A 17,665-nucleotide genomic window follows, 5' to 3' on the forward strand; every position below is an offset into this window, starting at 1 on the left:
ATCTTAATTAATAAGAAAAACATGACTGCGGAATTAAAAATTAATCTTTATTAAGAACGTACATATAAATATAATAACCTGTTTATAAAAATAAAATATTTCTTATATATTGTTCACGATAATGCTGCGAGAATAAAAACAATCATATACGAGAGCCGTTAAATACTAACATTGTTTAAATTATCAAGATTACATAAATTTTACTAAATAATTAAATGCTGAAATAGAGAAATGTGGAATTATAATCAACTATAAATATCGATTACGCTCTATAATATCACTTTTTAACGAACATATTATATATATATAATATGTTCGTTATATATATATAATTATTTCGTAGGTCTAATACAAAACTCTGTCTAATATAAAACTGAGGTAATCTTTTAATTTGATAAGTTTGTATTGACTAATACAATCTCTTATTGGGTGTGAATAATAAATTTTATACGCAAAAAATTCTTGTGTCTGTCGATAATGTGGGAAAAGAAACGGTACAATCATATAGAACTGCTAGAACCGTTCAAATTCTTGTAAACAAGTATATATTTGTTACAGTAATATACCCCATCAATCCGAAAGTCTTTGTGCGGTGCGCAACTATTGAACGGACTTTTTATTTCAATATCAGGTGTTAGATTTGCACCTAGAATATTTTTCATCTCTTTTATGTATCTGCACGTTCTAAATACGTCCGAAGTAGTTAAAAGTAACGGGCAGCTTTGAGCTTGTATTGCTCTTATAGATTGCGACCATAACTTCTTAGTAATTTCCACTTGAATACCTACGATGACGTCCGGTCGTTTGTATTTGTAATCGGTCGTGTATTCGTAGTACATCTTAGAAACAGAAGATAATGAAAACTGTTTTTTCTTACTCTGGCAATTTTCACAAACTTCATATATAGGTGGATCAGGCTTTAATTTTGATCCTATTATAATAATTACTAGTTTCTTTATTCTCGGTATACAATGAAGCAAAATCTCCCAAGCCCGTAGATTATTTTTATTCACACGGTTTGCAGTTATAATGTGAACGGTGAAAATATCGGCTTGGAGGAGAAGCTGTAAGAAATTTGATTTCTGCATTCCATAATAGAGTGCTAGTGGTCCTGAAATATAATCGGAAAGGATATAATCAGTGGCAGCCCAATCCAGAGTTTTTCTTATCTTTGCAAATTCCGTAATTAATTGAAATGTGTTGCCAAATTTAATATTTTCATCAGCAAACGCAATGAAGCTTCGCGTTATTTCAGTTAGATTGGGTGTCATAGATGCAATATTTATGTTGAGCAACAGTCTCAGTTGCTTGCACATGAACTCAGTATGTTCTGTGTTAAATTGCACCTTATGCTGGATACAATAATTGACGGAGTAGCATTTTTTGCAAGCGTTCAGATAATTCTGTTTGTAACAAATAAGGCACGATTTCATACACAGGAACATTTCCTCCTCGTGCTGTTCGAGTTGGCGGAATAAACTTTGATGTATCAATTTCATAAATTTCCTCTTCTCATTGATCCATCGATACAAGGTGATGGGACCGGAGATCATTCTCGGCTTCAGTTTTGAGAGCTTTACTACAGCCTCGCATATTTCTTTGTGTTGCATTTCGTGAAATGATTTGTGATCTTGATGGCAATAAGATATCATGTAACACTTATCGCATGATTTGGAAGAGTCTATGTCTACCGATTTACAAATATGGCAAATGTTCGGATTGAAAAACTGATTGTAAAGTTTAGGCAATAATGACCCATTATGTTTAATTATTTCTTTCTCTGGGTCCTCCATACTGCCTCGATTGATAAAGTTAAAGAATACTTTGTCTACTGTATCCACCTATCCAACAATGCTATATAATTAGCACTTTATTAGGATTCCGCGTATAAATTCTATATGGATATTTGCGCGGTTACTGCTCGAAGGATACTAATGGACTTATTACGTATCTTTCTGAGTGTCTCGGAAATTATTGACAATCTTGAAGAGCTGCGAGTGACTGTTACCAAATATGATATCGCGAATATACAGAATATTTTATGCGAAGGTCGCACACCATATCATATATAAATAAATATTTATTATTGTTTGTATATCAAGAGAATTTTGTTGGCGTAATCATGATACACGGATCTTATCTGTTTCCACTATGGAATATCTTAATCTTTAATTTGTTAACATCAAGAAAACAAATGTCTATGCAGTTTTTTTTTTCAAGGGGAGCAAGACAATCAAAATAGTTTGCGGATATAATGCTAATACAAAAAAAAATATTTTTATGGTTAACTAGTTAATGCCACTACGTTTCGTTTTTTAGAATAAAACTGGTCTTTTTCTGACTCACATAGAATAGCGCAGATTGCAGATTTACATGAGCATTTAAAAACAATATTAATAACTATGAATTATAAATTAATCATTAATAAATAATCATCAATTTATATTTATGAAAGAGAATCGCTTCTTTTTCATTAAAAAAAGAGTGAAATTTAAACATTAGAAATTCATCAGAGTGAATAAAATTTTAACATTCATCTAGTGAAATATACTTTCTGAATTTTTTTCAATATTTTCACTTGAAACAATAATAAAAATACTACTCGAAATCGTAAGAACGAATGTTCACTTAAACTAGAATGAATTTTGACTTCATATGTGCGAATATTTTAATCGATTGGAGTGAATATATTCCTACGACATTGAAATATATCAGATTCACCCTCCAATTTTAAGTGAGAAAATTCACTCGACAATTCAGAGCGGAGAATTAACTCTGCATGAGTGAAAAACCGTCCGGATTCGAGTGATTCACTGTCGCTTCATTTTTCCAGTGAGATTTCACTGCACACAATTAGAGAGCAGACTTTAATTATTAAGAATAGGAAAGAGCACCCGGTTTTGCTCGACTTTTCAAACCAGAATAACCTTTTAGAGAAATATTAGGGATAGCCATAAGTAATGTCGTTTTTTCCAGATTGAATAAACTTTGTCACCTTCTTCGTGATTTATTATTATACAACCTATATACTAGTTAAATTTATTAACATTTAGTGCGTTTATGTATGAAATTTTAAAAGAATTTGAGTGTACCGTTAAGCATGGAAGACCAAAGTGCGGATAAGGTGCATATTAGATATTTGGTGCTTCACGAGTTTCGAAAGGGTAACAATGCCACTAATGTTTAAGTGCCGTTAATTTTGTTTATTATAGTAACCTTGGATATTAGAACGCGTCAGCGTTAGTTTAAAAAACGTAAAAACGGCGATTTCGATCTTTCCCGACAGACCAAAATCTGGAAGACCTATTGAATGAATTGAATGTAACAACGATTTTGTGTTTGGGATATAATGCTAATACAAAAAAATAAACTGAAACCGAAGCTGATCCCAAGCGAACCATTCAAGAATTAGCGACGAAGCTGAAAACGTCATGGTCGTTATGGTCATCATGTTAAATAAAAAATAAAATGCTGTACAAGTACATCAAAAAGCGACGTTATTTATGGGTACCCCTAATACTACAAGCCGGGGTCGCGATGATACTCGCGCTTAACGAGACGCAGAGAGTCGTCATCCGAAACGCTCCTTGTAAATCCATGGTAATTATTGCACCGTGTAATCTTGAATAATCGCACGATGTTGTCGATAATCTCATGGCGGAGCTAACGAGATTTTCATGGGACATTAGGCGTCGGTGCGGAAGTGTCAATATCGTGGCAGCCACAATTTCGCAGACGTCTGCGCGGTCTCGTAACAGTTCCACGGCTCGATCCACAATTTATCGCTCCTCCCTCCCCCGTCCCCCCCGTAGCAACGCTTCTCCAGCACCGACTCCTCGCTCGTAATACACTTGCGCGTGCACTTGCTAAGTTCGGAGACAGGATTTGCAAGCATCGGTAGGGAACCGCGACAAGTTGTGCACGCACACGCACACACCGTCTCCACACGGACGGAAGGAACGCACGCACGTGTTGTGTATTCGAGTGTATGATGCGCGGAGGAAGGATGGAAAAAAACGGCAGCGAAAAGGAGGAAGGGCCTTATCATAATCCCTGGCCATATTATCAGACGCATCTTAATCTTTTTAAATTCATCGACTTCCGAGGACCAGCTTTATAATACGGCTCATCTATCGATCGAATTATGTTAAGGCGACTATTATTCTGTAAAGGGTATCTTTGAAAATCTATCGATGACTTGTTGATTTGAAAAACAGCCAAATTTCTATCGAGATGGAATTCGACAGTTGCCTGATAGTGTGAAATCATTCGTAATAACGAGGATTATTTCGATAATTAAAGTCATACACCTTCCGTACGACACTTTCTATAAATAAATCTTGATTTTTGGTAACGAAAACGCCGAATTGATTTACATGACTAACAGAGTTTAATAAGTAATCAGCCGGTGTAACGAACTAATAACGAATTAGAAAATTTAATCTAGCTTGTACCAGCTACTAGCTTTTCACTCAGGCCGACTAAATACGTTTCTATTTGGAGGTTGGGGGGGAAGGGGGCGACGCGAGATATCGAGCAGACGACGACTGCGGCCGAAGGATGCTGCGTATCGCGCTCGCTTCGCGTACACACGCAATGTGCGCTGTGTGTGTCTGGCGTCTCTCTCTCTCTCTCTCTCACTCTAATAGTACGGAGTTTTCGAGCCACACGAAGGAGCACGACGAGCGGAAAATTGAAATAGTTACGAAATACGGCCGCGATGTAAGTACACCGCGTGGACGCTGGCGGAATTTTTCGGGGTTCCGCGATCCCCGAGGCTCCTTTTCTCTCGCGATTATCTCGAGCACATAGGAGGAAGCATTATGCAAGTTCCGTGCCGATGTCAGCGGCAGGTGGTTCCAGAAAACTTTCGGATAACGAAACGGCGCGCTCGCCGATCTCGTTCGGCTTGTTCCCCCCGTCGTTCCCTCCGAGATGTCGGAGAGGGGACCACAATGTAACTTTGCTTTTTTCGCCCCCATCGCACTACACAATGCTTCCGGCAGATAATTCGATATTCGCGAGGTCGTACGCGAAAAATCACGCGCGATAACGAGCAATGAAAGCGAAACGCTCGAGGCGAGTTTCTGGTCGAGCAGAAAGGTCGTCATTAACTCGAGACCGGCCGAAACGATGGCAATGGATGGTATTTCCTTATTCGTCCCGGGGATCAACATCTTTCTCATTTAATAACGTCGCGCGATCGATCCTCTTATTCGTTCAGCCGCTCTTCGTCCGCTCCGAGCCGTTTTAGCAGGGAAAGCACGTTCGAGTACATTGCCATTAAGACGCTCGCTAGGAGGAGGACTCGCGACGAAACGGTTTATCATGCTTCCGGTTGCTGCTCGGACGGCTGCTGGGAGGAACTTCCGATCGATACAGAGAGAGACACACTAATGCCGTCTCACAGTATTTACAGTATGCTGCCGAGTACACAGGGGAGTTTCCGCGATCGCTCTCGCGTTTTCTTTCGCGAGTGGATTCCGCGTGAATAATTTCGAGAAACTGAAACGAAGGAACGTAGCAAAAGCAGCGACATGTTTAAACGCGCCTCTTCGTTTTTCGCAGCTTTGCAAACGCGATTACGACGCACTGGTCGCGTCGTAAATCTGATCTCTCTTTGGATTATTCGAAAATTTTTCACGGTCTTAGATAGTTACGAGTGTCGAAATTTCCCCGAACCTAAATTTACATAATAAAGAATTTTATGCCAAATTTGATATATTTCGCATGTTCCATAAACGGTTCATATTAATTTTTACATTTATTTAAAACAAGATGAATATGTCGAAAAATCATACAAATATTATGTCAAATCTTTTTCTCAGTGTTCGCGTCATTTATCTAATGACATTTCCGACCGATCTCGACTGACTTTGAGTCTCGAGAAAAAACGCACGATTGATCCGAGATGCACGTCGCCGTATTTCCGCAAAACGGAACAGGTAACTGGGTTTTTTTCTCTCTCCTCGTTTTTTACATTGTGACGCTTCGTTACTCTTCACCCAGGGGGCTCGCCGGGTTGCTCCCTTTGCAGTGTTATCCGAGTAAATGCATCCTTTAAGAACGTTATTATAGCTTCCTCCCTCGGAAGGAAACGTGCCGCTCGAATAAGGAGGACCTCTTTGCTTAAGAGAGCCACCGCCTTTCTTTTGTACCGGCCACTCGAAGAATTTGATTTTTCCACTGTATCTTTCTCTCTCTCTCTCTCTCTCTTTCTCCCCCCCCCCCCNCACCCTTCTCTCCCGCGTCGTCGAACACTCTTGGAGAGAGGATATCCAGATCTTAAAATCCAGCCATTAATTCCGCTTGCGTAATTTCTCCTTTCTCCTCGGATATTCCATCGGCGTTTACCTGAGAGCTGCGAATCGAACCACTTAACAACGTCGAACAGTGTCCATTAACATTAGCCACCGAAATTCCAAGATGCTCTCTATGCGCTTGCGGTGTAGCTGAAAATAGAGAGTCCTAGATGTAAATAGGGGAGTGCAACTGAATTCGATACATGACATTCGGAACATTGGTTTTATGTGGATTTTATAAAAATCCGGACATAAACGTTTTTAAACTCTTACTTGATAATATTATACTTTTAAATATTAAAATTGTGATGTACAAACATTCTTTTCAATTTTTCGCTCAAGTATTATTAACAGTAACGTTGCATACGATACCAAGAGCTACATATTTGAAAACGCTACATATTACAAAACACTGTAATAGCGTTGCGTTAACGATTTCTTGCTTTGCTTGGTAACCATTTCACTCGTGGCTAACAAAAATAACGCAGAAATTTACACCTCGTCTGCGTCAATCGCATCGGGCTAACCGTGGATTACACGTAAATTATCAAACATCATTTATATCTCCGAGTCCAGTTTCCTCTTCTCTGAGTCCCCGTGAATAGAAGAGGGCAGAGTCGCGAAAAAATCGACGAATCCAGACCAGCCAGCTCCCCTCCCCCCCCCCCNCCCCCCTCTCGCACGAAAACCGCCGCCGTGAGTGAAATATTTTTTGGCTGCGCGCGAGCGACGGAAGATTATGTCGCACGTATCGCAGCTCCACGGAGACGAGAGAAACACGGTGAAATTGGTGGTTGTGTACGTGGCCGATGGCGCGGGCTATACGAGCAGCTATCGCTCGTGGGCGTGAGTGTGCGAGGGTAAGCCGTGCTTGCGCGCGTACGTGGCGCAGGATACACGCGCCCGGGACTCACGGACCATTTCCCGCGAAGCCGTGCCTGGCTTACATACGTACCCACCCCCGTTCGTCGTCGCCCCTCTCTCCTTTTTCGACCTCGCGACACGTCCTCGTCGAGAGCGTGTCCCTGAGGCGCTCGCGAGAGGTATCGCTAAAAACAGCGCATCCGCGGGGTGTCTTCGGCCCGACCGAGTGTGCCGAACTTTGGCAAGAATGTCACGCCTGGTGTATGTACCCTCGATTTACATACCCCATCATTGTTGTTGTTATATCGTTATGTTTGTGTATACGTGTGCATTAGAGAAAGAGACACACGTGTTCGCTCGCGTTATTCGCGACACGTCGCGCAGCGATCGACGGCTCGGTGCTCGATTTGGTCTGCGGACTGCCTTCGTTCACTTTGGCGATCCTTCTTTTTCTCTGTAGAGGGGGGAGGGGGGGAGACTTGCCGATAAACAAAGATTCGCGGCTCGTTGCGTGTTAGTGTATCCCGGGGGTGTCTTCGAGGAATTAAATCGCGAAGGAAGAAACACCAGGCACTCGAGCGAAGAGTCTCGATCCTTTTCTCGGTCGCTTCTCGGGGTCTTTTTACAAACAGCTCGAGGAGACTTAAGAAAGGCCGCGGAGAAACTCGAAGAGGGTTCTCCAAGCCTCTCGCGTTCCTCGGCCGCGCTTTGCGAACCGCTCTGGCACGTAATCTCGCGGCTCGAATTACGTTCGCGCGCCCGCCGTTGTTGTCGTCGTCGATCGTCGTCGTCGTCGTTCCTCATCATCTGAAGGTAAACTTAAGGTAGTTGGAGACAGTGCCGGATTTTTAATAGCTATATTAACGGGCTTCATAAGTTTGTAATAAAATTTATTGAAAAAAGAAGTACTTTATCATAACTTTATTTAACTATCTAACAAAGGAGCAGTCGGAACAATATCTCATCGATTTTTATATAGGTCTTGGATATGTTGTAGAGCATCAGAAAATAAAAGACTCATACTTGTTTTTAGCGACATATCTCGACGTTTAGGGGTTGGAACAGCCCTCTGAAAAAAATAGACTTTTCGTTTTTAGTAAATATCTTCTAAAGTACGAAATATATGAAAAATGTCTCGTACAAAAGTTTTATACTCTTTGCAGCGATGTATTCAATTAAAAAAAATGTATATATATATATAATGTAATAATGTTACTCTATGTAACTTTTATTGCTTTCAACTTTCCATAAAGTCCGATAACTTTCCAAAGAAATTGAAGTAAAAAAAGAAACAAATTCCACATATGTTAGAAGAAATACAAAATAATAAAGAATTTCAATTGGAAGAAGAAGACACTTTAGGTTTGTATAATGCATATGAGATTTCAGAAGCAGAAAAAGTTGATTTTATCAGAAGAGCATAGAAATGAAGAATTTCTTCCGGAAGGAGTTGTTTGCAGTTCCGTTGAAGCAACAATATCGAGTGATTATAAAAGATAAGCTGTTGAGTACTGGAGAAGCGGTAAAACAAAACCAAGATTCCTCGAAGGAGTTAGTTGCAACGTTAGACACACATTTACCAAACACTCACCGATGTTCAATTCCCACGGGCCAATATCTCGCCAAAGAAAATTCTATTGTTCTTTCCATTATGATTTCCGCTCGACGTCACTGCGTCACTGCGTTCCCCGCGCCGTCAATTAAATATCCCACATAATAATCGCGCGAGATCCCGGGGTCGTTTCGGGCGTCCCGCCTGGATCGGCCATTAACCAAAAATCGAATTAATCCCAATGGCCGCGGCCTCGCCGTACGTTCCGGCCGTTGGACCGGCTCGTTTCGATGGAGTGGCAGCAATTATTGCGGCCGTTTCATCACGGCGGAGAGGCTGGTATATTAACGAGACGGCGTCGTCGTCACCGCCGGCCGTTGTCATCGCCATTCCACAATGCGAAATGCGAGAGAGTCGCCGCGATATGTCGATGCCTCATCGTTAGAAACAACGACCGATATCCGGACACACGTTGGCGAAATTTCACGGCGCGGAAATGCCGCGGGCTCGGAATTCGCTCGGACGGCGCGCGCGACCCGATAACCCTCTTGAAATTATTCGTGACGCCGGCGCGACGTTGCGTCCATGTGCGTATGTGATGCGCGCTGCGAAAGGATTTCGTGAAACTACGGTATATAAATCCCTTTGCGCCTAATAACCAGTTCTATAACGGAGGAACTTCTCGTCGAAATGGGAAAAAAATACGAAACAACTATCTCTCCTCCCACGGCGACCACGAGGACATTTATTTATTCGCGCTTTCTGCTGAAACTCGCGGACGGAACGCTTAACACTCCGCGGCGGCGATTCTAACATGCAGATATAAGCTCTCGCGAGCGAGCGAGCGAGCGAGAGCACAGAACGACCGATAGCTCGGCGCGGGAATAAATTGCCGCATTAAATGGGCGCTCGCTTTCGCGCCACGGGGAGGAATCGATAGCCGAGAGTCGATAGAATATCCGGCCCGCTTCCCTGTATAGAGAGATATCCGAAATTACGAGTGACATTAATAACACTGAAGGGAGCCGCCCAACCCGAAGTCGCTTTACCGTGAATGCATAAAACATGCGAAGGGACATGTTTGCATGCGCGTTCGCAATCGCGTTCACGTGTGCAATCCCGGGCCGACATTTCGGCTCTCTATGTTAAAGTTTTAAATCCATAACGTAGCAGAAGCTGAGGTGGCAAAATAGGTTCGATTTCAATTCTAACAATATAATTTATTTCCACTTTGATCCTGATGATATTTTAAACGTCCGTTTTTTCCTGCTTTCGCGTCAAAATGGGTTGTTCAAGATAGCACTAAAATTGAATCCATAGGAGCGATGGAAGGCCAGTTGAAATCAAAACGCAGATGTTTTAATAACGATGTAATTTAATGACAAATATCATACGAATTTTCGCATACATTTTCTAATTGTTTGGGCATTCTTCAGTGCATGTTATAAATAAAGGAAAGCCAAATCAAAGATAAGAATAGTATGCTGTCGGGTTACATAAAATATTTTGATAAATATGCTGAATAAGGGACTTAGCACTTTTTTACTCAGGTTACAAGGTTACTCAGGAAGGTGACCTCTACAATATACGTCAAGGTCAAGGTTCTTAGAAATAGGTCCCTTATTTACCAACACTTTTACGAGGAGATTTAATGTCGTAGTCATAGAGGCTCGTTAAGTCAAAGTTAATGATTCAGAGATAAAAGTGTCTATTGCCTTTAATATAATACTGGAAGAAAAACTTTATTTTATTAAGCAACCGTAATTATTCAGCAAACACGATGACATATGACATATTAACAAATGACATACTAAAGACATATTAACGACATCGCAAGCGTTATTATTATGTCATCATGTTAGCAGGACACTTCGATCTAGTCGAAATTTGTATGATATTATTTTTGATTTAGATTTGTATTATTTATACAATATTTGTATCATTAAATTATTTGATATTTGTGGGAAAGACTAGTGACAGAAGTAACGCGAGATGAATATAATAAACGTGCCTTAGTAGCACATTTCATTGGCGTTATATTCGCTCAACATTGGCCAATGTTGAGCCAATGAAACGCCAATAAAATTACATTGGTGTTACATTGGTTCAACACTGGCCAATGTAACGCCAATGAAGTGTGCTATTAGAGTGATTACTAAAAGCTCCTATCATTCCTGTATTAATCTGTGCGCTGCTATATAACGTCTTTTGAGTGGCCTTATCACCTTAATAGCGCTCGGAGTTCAGTGATGAAAGGTTATGCGTTTACTGCATAGACGTCATAAAAACACGGTCAAAATAAGTATTTTGTATTTCCTTAGTTTACTCCCTGATTTATTGTTTATAATAAATCGATCACTATTCCTTTGAGTAGTTTGATATATAAAAACAATATTTGGAGGTTAATTTTTTTTTATAAAAATAAATGTTTGACCAATTCGGATAAAAATATAAGTTGGGATGAAAGTAACAGTCTGTTACTTTTGTCCTAAAAGTAATCATTGTTACTGGTGTTGATATTTCTATTCATTAATATATATTATTTTTCGATAAAAATATTCTTATTATTACTATTATTATTGTTATTGTTTTAGAATGCCGAATATACGAGGGAGGAAAGTGAATAGAAGTTTCGAAACTTCCTGAGACGGTATCCAAAGGCGGACGTCATATTTCGGCCCAGTACTGCCCAAACAGTATGTGATATTTATAGACGACCGAAGTGGGAGCGAGATTCGTGCGAACAGTCCAGTGCACATAGACACAGTCTGTGCACATAGACACTTACGAAAGATAACTTTGGTTTGGTTCACTGATAGTGCGTGAATGGGGCCCTATAAGTATTATAGAGGCTGTTCAGTGGTCAGAACAGAACGTCTATAGCGAGATAAGACTTATTCTTCCCTTTGCCGCTGTTTATGGCTAATTTCCAAACTCAGCATCAGACGGATTTTACCAGAAACGAAATGAGCATATTTCTCGAGTGCCGGGACAAACCACTGATAACGAATTGGTAGCAATGCTCTTGAGATTGTCTTCTAGACGTTGATACCGGTTTCGAAGCGATTCCTGTGTGTCAATACGTACTATTTCCTTGTAAGTCACTCCGATATTTTCTCCTCACGAGATAATACGAGATTAAAAGTGGACATCTGTAAGTACAAACAAACAGCACCGGCCATAGTTCTGACCATCCCTTTCACAGTTTGGTTGTGATATTAATCATTGTTCAGTAATAATAATTATTACTAGAAATGTCGGTACTGCTCCAGTAGTGGGAACCGATAATTTTTGGTACTGATTTTCGATACTGTTACGATATTGATATTTGGTATTTTGACGATACTGATTTTCGGTACTTTTACGGTACTGCGACTCTTTCTGTTTCCAAACATGAAGAGATGGCTTGCTGGAAAAAGATTCGCATCGAACGAGGAGGTGATCGCTGGAACAAACGCCTATTTTCAAAGTTTGAGTAATCATATTTTTTGGAAGGTTTAAAAAAGTTGGAATATCGTTGAGCAAAATGTATCGAGCTAAAAGGAGACTATGTTGAAAAATAAGTCGCATTTTGGTAAAAAAAAAAAAAGTTCTTTCATTTCAAAGTCACTAACTTATCAAATACTTTTCGTATTTCTATCATTCCAGTATTGAACCAACATTAGAATCTAATACCGTAAATCATAATTCAATACCGGACCGGTGGTTTGCTAGTAGCAAATTTCTACGTGGAAGAATGTGTTTATCTTATAAAAAAAGTTAATATGCAAACGAGCAAAGGGAAGGAACTGACTCCAATAAACAAAATGTTACTTTTGTCCTTGATCTTCTCTATCATGAAATTACTGAAAACATTTACGTTTCTTGCTTTTCATCGCTACTTAATTATATTCTGTGAATATATCCCGTGAAAGTCTTTATACTTATAAATTTGTAGAATTAAAGATACAAGAAATAAATTAACAAGCGTGTGTATCATTAAAATAGATTTTTATTAGGCCATCCAAGTAAGTGTAAACCATCCTTAAGAGTATCAAAGTAGCATCAAAATTTCGACTCGGAATCGTGTGCCCGGCGGTATATCGTGCTGTCGTATCATACAAGGTGCGCGATTTTCTTGGTTTATACGCGGCCGAGCGCGCCTTGAAAGCACAGTCGCGTGGACAGCCGCGTCAATTAAATCGATTATTTGCGGCGGCCGGCGCCGTTTAAATTATTCGGCACCGTGTACACACATGCACGCGGTCTTTGTCGGCTTCGGATGTTATTTTTTTCATAAATTTGACGGAACGTTTCGTCGTCGGGCCGACGAATATTATAGATCCAAGAATTGATTAAAAAGCTGTAACGTTATTATTATATTTCACAGTGCTTATATATCTGTTCTTTCTTATTTATTTTAATTCAATAGGTTTAAGTCATAATGTATATTCTCATCTGTTTCTAGCAAATAAATGGAAGAAATAAATGTCTAATGAGGAAGTCTCTAAGCAAATTAGTACAATTCACTACAATCACTAAACTTTATAGTATACCTTATAATAACTAGAATCTCTAAAAATAAATGAAAACTATCTACGTTATTTCGCTTCAAAACCAAAGATTTATTGAATACGGAATCTGAAGATTGTTCAGATTCCGTATTCAAAGGACATTAGTCGTCTACTGCCGGGATCGTTAGCGAAGATGTTAAATTGCCGTTCTCTATCGCGGAAACGCAATTTTGTTTGAAATCTGACCGCTTTTAAAGGGCGCGACCGCGCCGGCGCTCCACCGGCCCGGCGCCAGCTTTCGAGAGACGTAAACCGCTTTATTGCGTTCTTAAGTATTTTCCTCGCGGCCCGGCGAGATATCGCGCTTTAATCGCCCTCCCTAAATCTCGATGGCGGATCGTAAAACCGTTACGTCCCTATTAACTCCTATGAATTTCGCGGAATTATCCTCGGCCTTTCGCGCGCGCGCGCCCGGCACGACGAATGTCAGTTCGGCCGATAATTTGTTTTGCGAACTAGATTTCCGCTCCTTCCGCACGTCACCAGATGTATTCGTCTTGCAGTTGATAGATCAATCGCGCGACCGTTATGCGCTGCGCATTTAACAATACAAAGGCGATCTCCAATCACGAGTATTTTTTTAACTTTTTTCTTATTGAAGTGAAAGTGACTAATCAGCGATAAGTAATTTATTTGACAGAGCTATTTTATATTATTATTGTGTGCAAGTTTTGAACTTAAGATAACGTATAAAGATATATAATAAATATACAGAGGAGATAACGTAATTTCAGTGCTTTAATTTCTTCCTTTTTCATAGTTTCCTATAGATGTCGCATAAGTATATCAGTTTTGGGGTTTAGTTTTTAAAAGCGTCAAACACCTTAAGAAATAGTTACTTGCAAGAAATTATATTATAATAACATTCACAGGATTAAATATTTATATATTTTGCTACAGAAGTGTTGCTGGTTTGCATCCATGCGCATAAATTTCAATTTTACAACTCCAACGAGGTTTTAAAGCATAAAAGCAAAATGTTATGTCGGTTTTGGTGCCTTCCCTCCAATATGAAACGTATAGCAGTGCTGTTGAAAGACGTACCGATGTAAATCGCTTTCAAATTACTAGCGTGCGAAGTGCATCGGCAACATGAAGTTGATTCAGTAAAGAATAATAGATAGCGTTAAGTTGCTCGTATTGTCACTCGTAGCAGGTCCCAGGTGTTGGATCAACGACACTGAGAGAAAGCGAGAGAGAGAGAGAGATAGAGAGAGACCCCTCGAAACTTTCAAGCGCGTACCGGCGGAGAGTACGTCTCTATAAGTCAAAGGGTTAACCCCGACGGAGCCGCGGACTCTGAGCGCGGCAGTCGAGGGGTGGGAACGAGAGAGAAAGAGACGAAACAGACGGCGGAAAAGAAGCGTATAAAGACGTCCAGCACCACTTGACGTTAGACAGCGCGGAACACCGGAACTCGGATTCCCGTACTCGCGAGCGGAGATAGGCGGACGTCCTATTCCGAGGGAACCTATTCCGAGTCTGTCGGAGCGTAAGGAGCGACCAGGGTGCGCTCAGAGGGACAGACGAAGGGGAGGAACTGGAGGCTGGATCTGGTTATGCCAGATGCCAAATTTTACGAGCGATGCCCACCTCCCCCTCCTTCTCATCCCTCGTCTACGACGGGCGACGACCGGCGCCGCCGTTTTCCACCGTCGTTTTTTACCAAGAGCCGTTTCTTTTTTTTTTACTTTTTTCCCCTCCCCTTTTCCTCTCTTTTTTTTCATTTCCTCTCTCTCTCTCTCTCTGTCTCTCCGCGCTGCACTTTCCGCGGTCGAGCGGAGTTTCAATCGTAAATCCTGCCGTGCGAGCGCGAGTGCACCGCTAATCCCACGAAGAAGAGCGAAGGGCGGAATCTTGGCGCGAAGTCAAACGCTCTTCCGCTCTCGCGAGGAAAGAAAGAGAGGGAGAGGAAAGAGAGAGAGAGAGAGAGAGAAAGAGAGAGGAGAAGAGAGAGCGGCTGGCAGACACGGTGATGTCCTCCTCGTCGTCGTGTCGCGGGGTCCTCCGTTTAGGATTTATATCGCGAGCACGTAGTCGGTGTTTTGGAATACCGGGGGATTCGGGGTCTCAGAAAAACGCGGGGATTTGCGTGCTCGCAGTAAAGGCTCGCGGACGGCGATGCGCCCGAGTCGAAATTTCGACATCACTTGCACGTTCTTGAGGATAGTTTGCGCCTATTAAATGGTCCATAGATTAAAAACCCACTTGACGATACTGACACTTAACCTCCTTTAATTATACTTATTTTGAAGTACTATACTTATTGGGATTCAGAATATATTTTTAATTCGAAATATGATATGAATATAATATAAAAATGGAATTATGAAATACTTGAAGCAAGCAACATTTACTTGTTTGCAGAATTTCTTTTCCTGCGTGCATCTAATCTAACCTATTTTGACGTTAAAACAGCGAATGCGGAAATTTATATAAGACAGGGTCAAAGAGTAGGAGTAAAGTATATAATTAGAATCGAGATCTTGAACCTATGTATTTTGCTATCTTTGCTCTTCTTGTGTTATATCATGATGAAATTCAAATTTTACTATAGGATCAGAATTTCGATTTGGTTGAACACAGTAAGGAAAGGAGGGACAAACGAAATGGATCTTGGATCATAAGTTATTCATGGTGATCTTTCGATCTTATCATTGATTATTTTTCTCTTTGTCATCACGTCCATTTGATTATACGCGAATGATATCTCATCGTTCTTTTCTTCTCATAATCATCTCTCTCTCTCCCTCTCTCTCTCTCTCTCTCTCTCTTTCTCTCTCTCTTTCTCCCTCTTTCTCTCTCTTGTTTCCGAATCTATTTAAAATTTACGATTAAACGTCGCCCGTTATTCATGCATTTCGACTCGCGTAAATATTATCCGCGGAGCTTCACGGGAACTTTAGTTCCGGACATCTCGGGCGAATCTTAATCCATATCTCCCTCGTCGGAGACGCTGCATTTTAATTGCGACACTAATTACAGAATGCAAAATTATCGCCGGGCACTCGGGATAATTCGATGAGTCCGCGCGAGGAAAAGACGCGGAAAATGCGCGGCCACCTCGAGAGGAGGTGGCGATAAAATAGAATTAACGTTAATCAGCAGGTCGAGCGCGAGATTTTCCGCCCCGTCGGGCCGACACGACGGGGCCGAGAGAAGAATGCGCATACGGATGCGCGCCTTTCTCGATTTCGCGTCTCGTCGATCGACGCGTGTCGCCGCGTCCGTCTCATTGTTAGCCGGACAATAGAATAAAATTATAGCCGCCATGCTAATATCCAGCGGGAGCGGGAGGGGAGGTGGATTCGCGTGGTGTCGGCTTGATTGAAATGTCACCGGCGAGGATAACCGACGCGAATCCGAAAAGAGGGTGCGTCAAGTGGACAATGGGCTTGACAGGTGCTTCGACGGACTTTCGCCTTCCAGTCACGCACTCTCTTCCATCGCGGCCCTCCAGAGATGCGCGTCCCAGAGATGGAGGGGCCTCGCCCGCGCCGCCCTTAATTAAGTCATCACGCGTACAAATTAAAAGAACGCGACCGGCCGGAGGAGGGTCTGAAATTTCCAACGGAATATTCCATCGCGTGACTCTCGCTGGAAAATGCCTGCACGTTTAAATAATTAAATCAATTAATTATATTTGTCGTTTCACCGCCGACCGAGGGAACGACACCGTTGTGATTACTCTTCTAATTTGTAATTATCGTTAACAATACAGTCGATTTATTTTCATTATTGCGTTATACGAGACGCTGTTGTTATCATCATTCGCGTTTCTTTATCGTAACGGAAGATCGCAGGAAGACGTTTACTTTCGAGCGGAAGGACATATTTCGCTGATCGTGTTGTCGTTGGCGATTGTCGAAGAGTAAAAACGCCGCGGCTTTAAAAATGACGAGAATCGTCGCATGAACGGCGCGCGACGTCCCGACAAATCATCGCGGGCCTTGTGGCGCCTCGCGAAGGGAAACAAACAACGGAGTGGTTGCCAAACAAATATTGGTTTTGACAGGCGTTTCGATACACTTTCGCTGCTCATTAGAATCACACCCGATACATATCGACCCTCACTCGCTTTCAATTCGCACCGATTTTAAGGTCAACGCACCCCGCAACGTGCCGAAATGCAAACGATCATAATGCGCGTTTAATCGTCGCGCGAAAAATCATTCTCGTGACTTGTGCGTAGTAAATAATATAACATCAGATAAAAGGAAATTGCGATCTCATCGTACAGTCGTGTAAAGTTTCCTGTTCAAAATTAATATTTTAATTAGCATATCGCGCGTTTTTCCATTTGTACATGTTCGAGCAAATTAATTATACCGATTGCCACGGGATGTTTGAAAAGAGGTTCCGAGATAAGCATGCAATACATCATTAAAAAATTA

General features: G+C 41.3%; 1 protein-coding gene across 1 annotated transcript; it reads right to left on the bottom strand.

Moving 5' to 3' along the window:
- Positions 1 to 500: 500 nt before the first annotated feature.
- LOC106747625 lies at positions 501 to 1,793 on the bottom strand. The gene has a single exon (XM_014625324.1). The coding sequence runs from the start codon at positions 1,791 to 1,793 to the stop codon at positions 501 to 503; it is 1,293 nt and encodes a 430-aa protein (XP_014480810.1).
- Positions 1,794 to 17,665: the final 15,872 nt, after the last annotated feature.

This window comes from Dinoponera quadriceps, unplaced genomic scaffold, assembly GCF_001313825.1.
Source record: "Dinoponera quadriceps isolate SergipeBrazil2010 unplaced genomic scaffold, ASM131382v1 scaffold163, whole genome shotgun sequence".
NCBI lineage: Eukaryota > Metazoa > Arthropoda > Insecta > Hymenoptera > Formicidae > Dinoponera > Dinoponera quadriceps.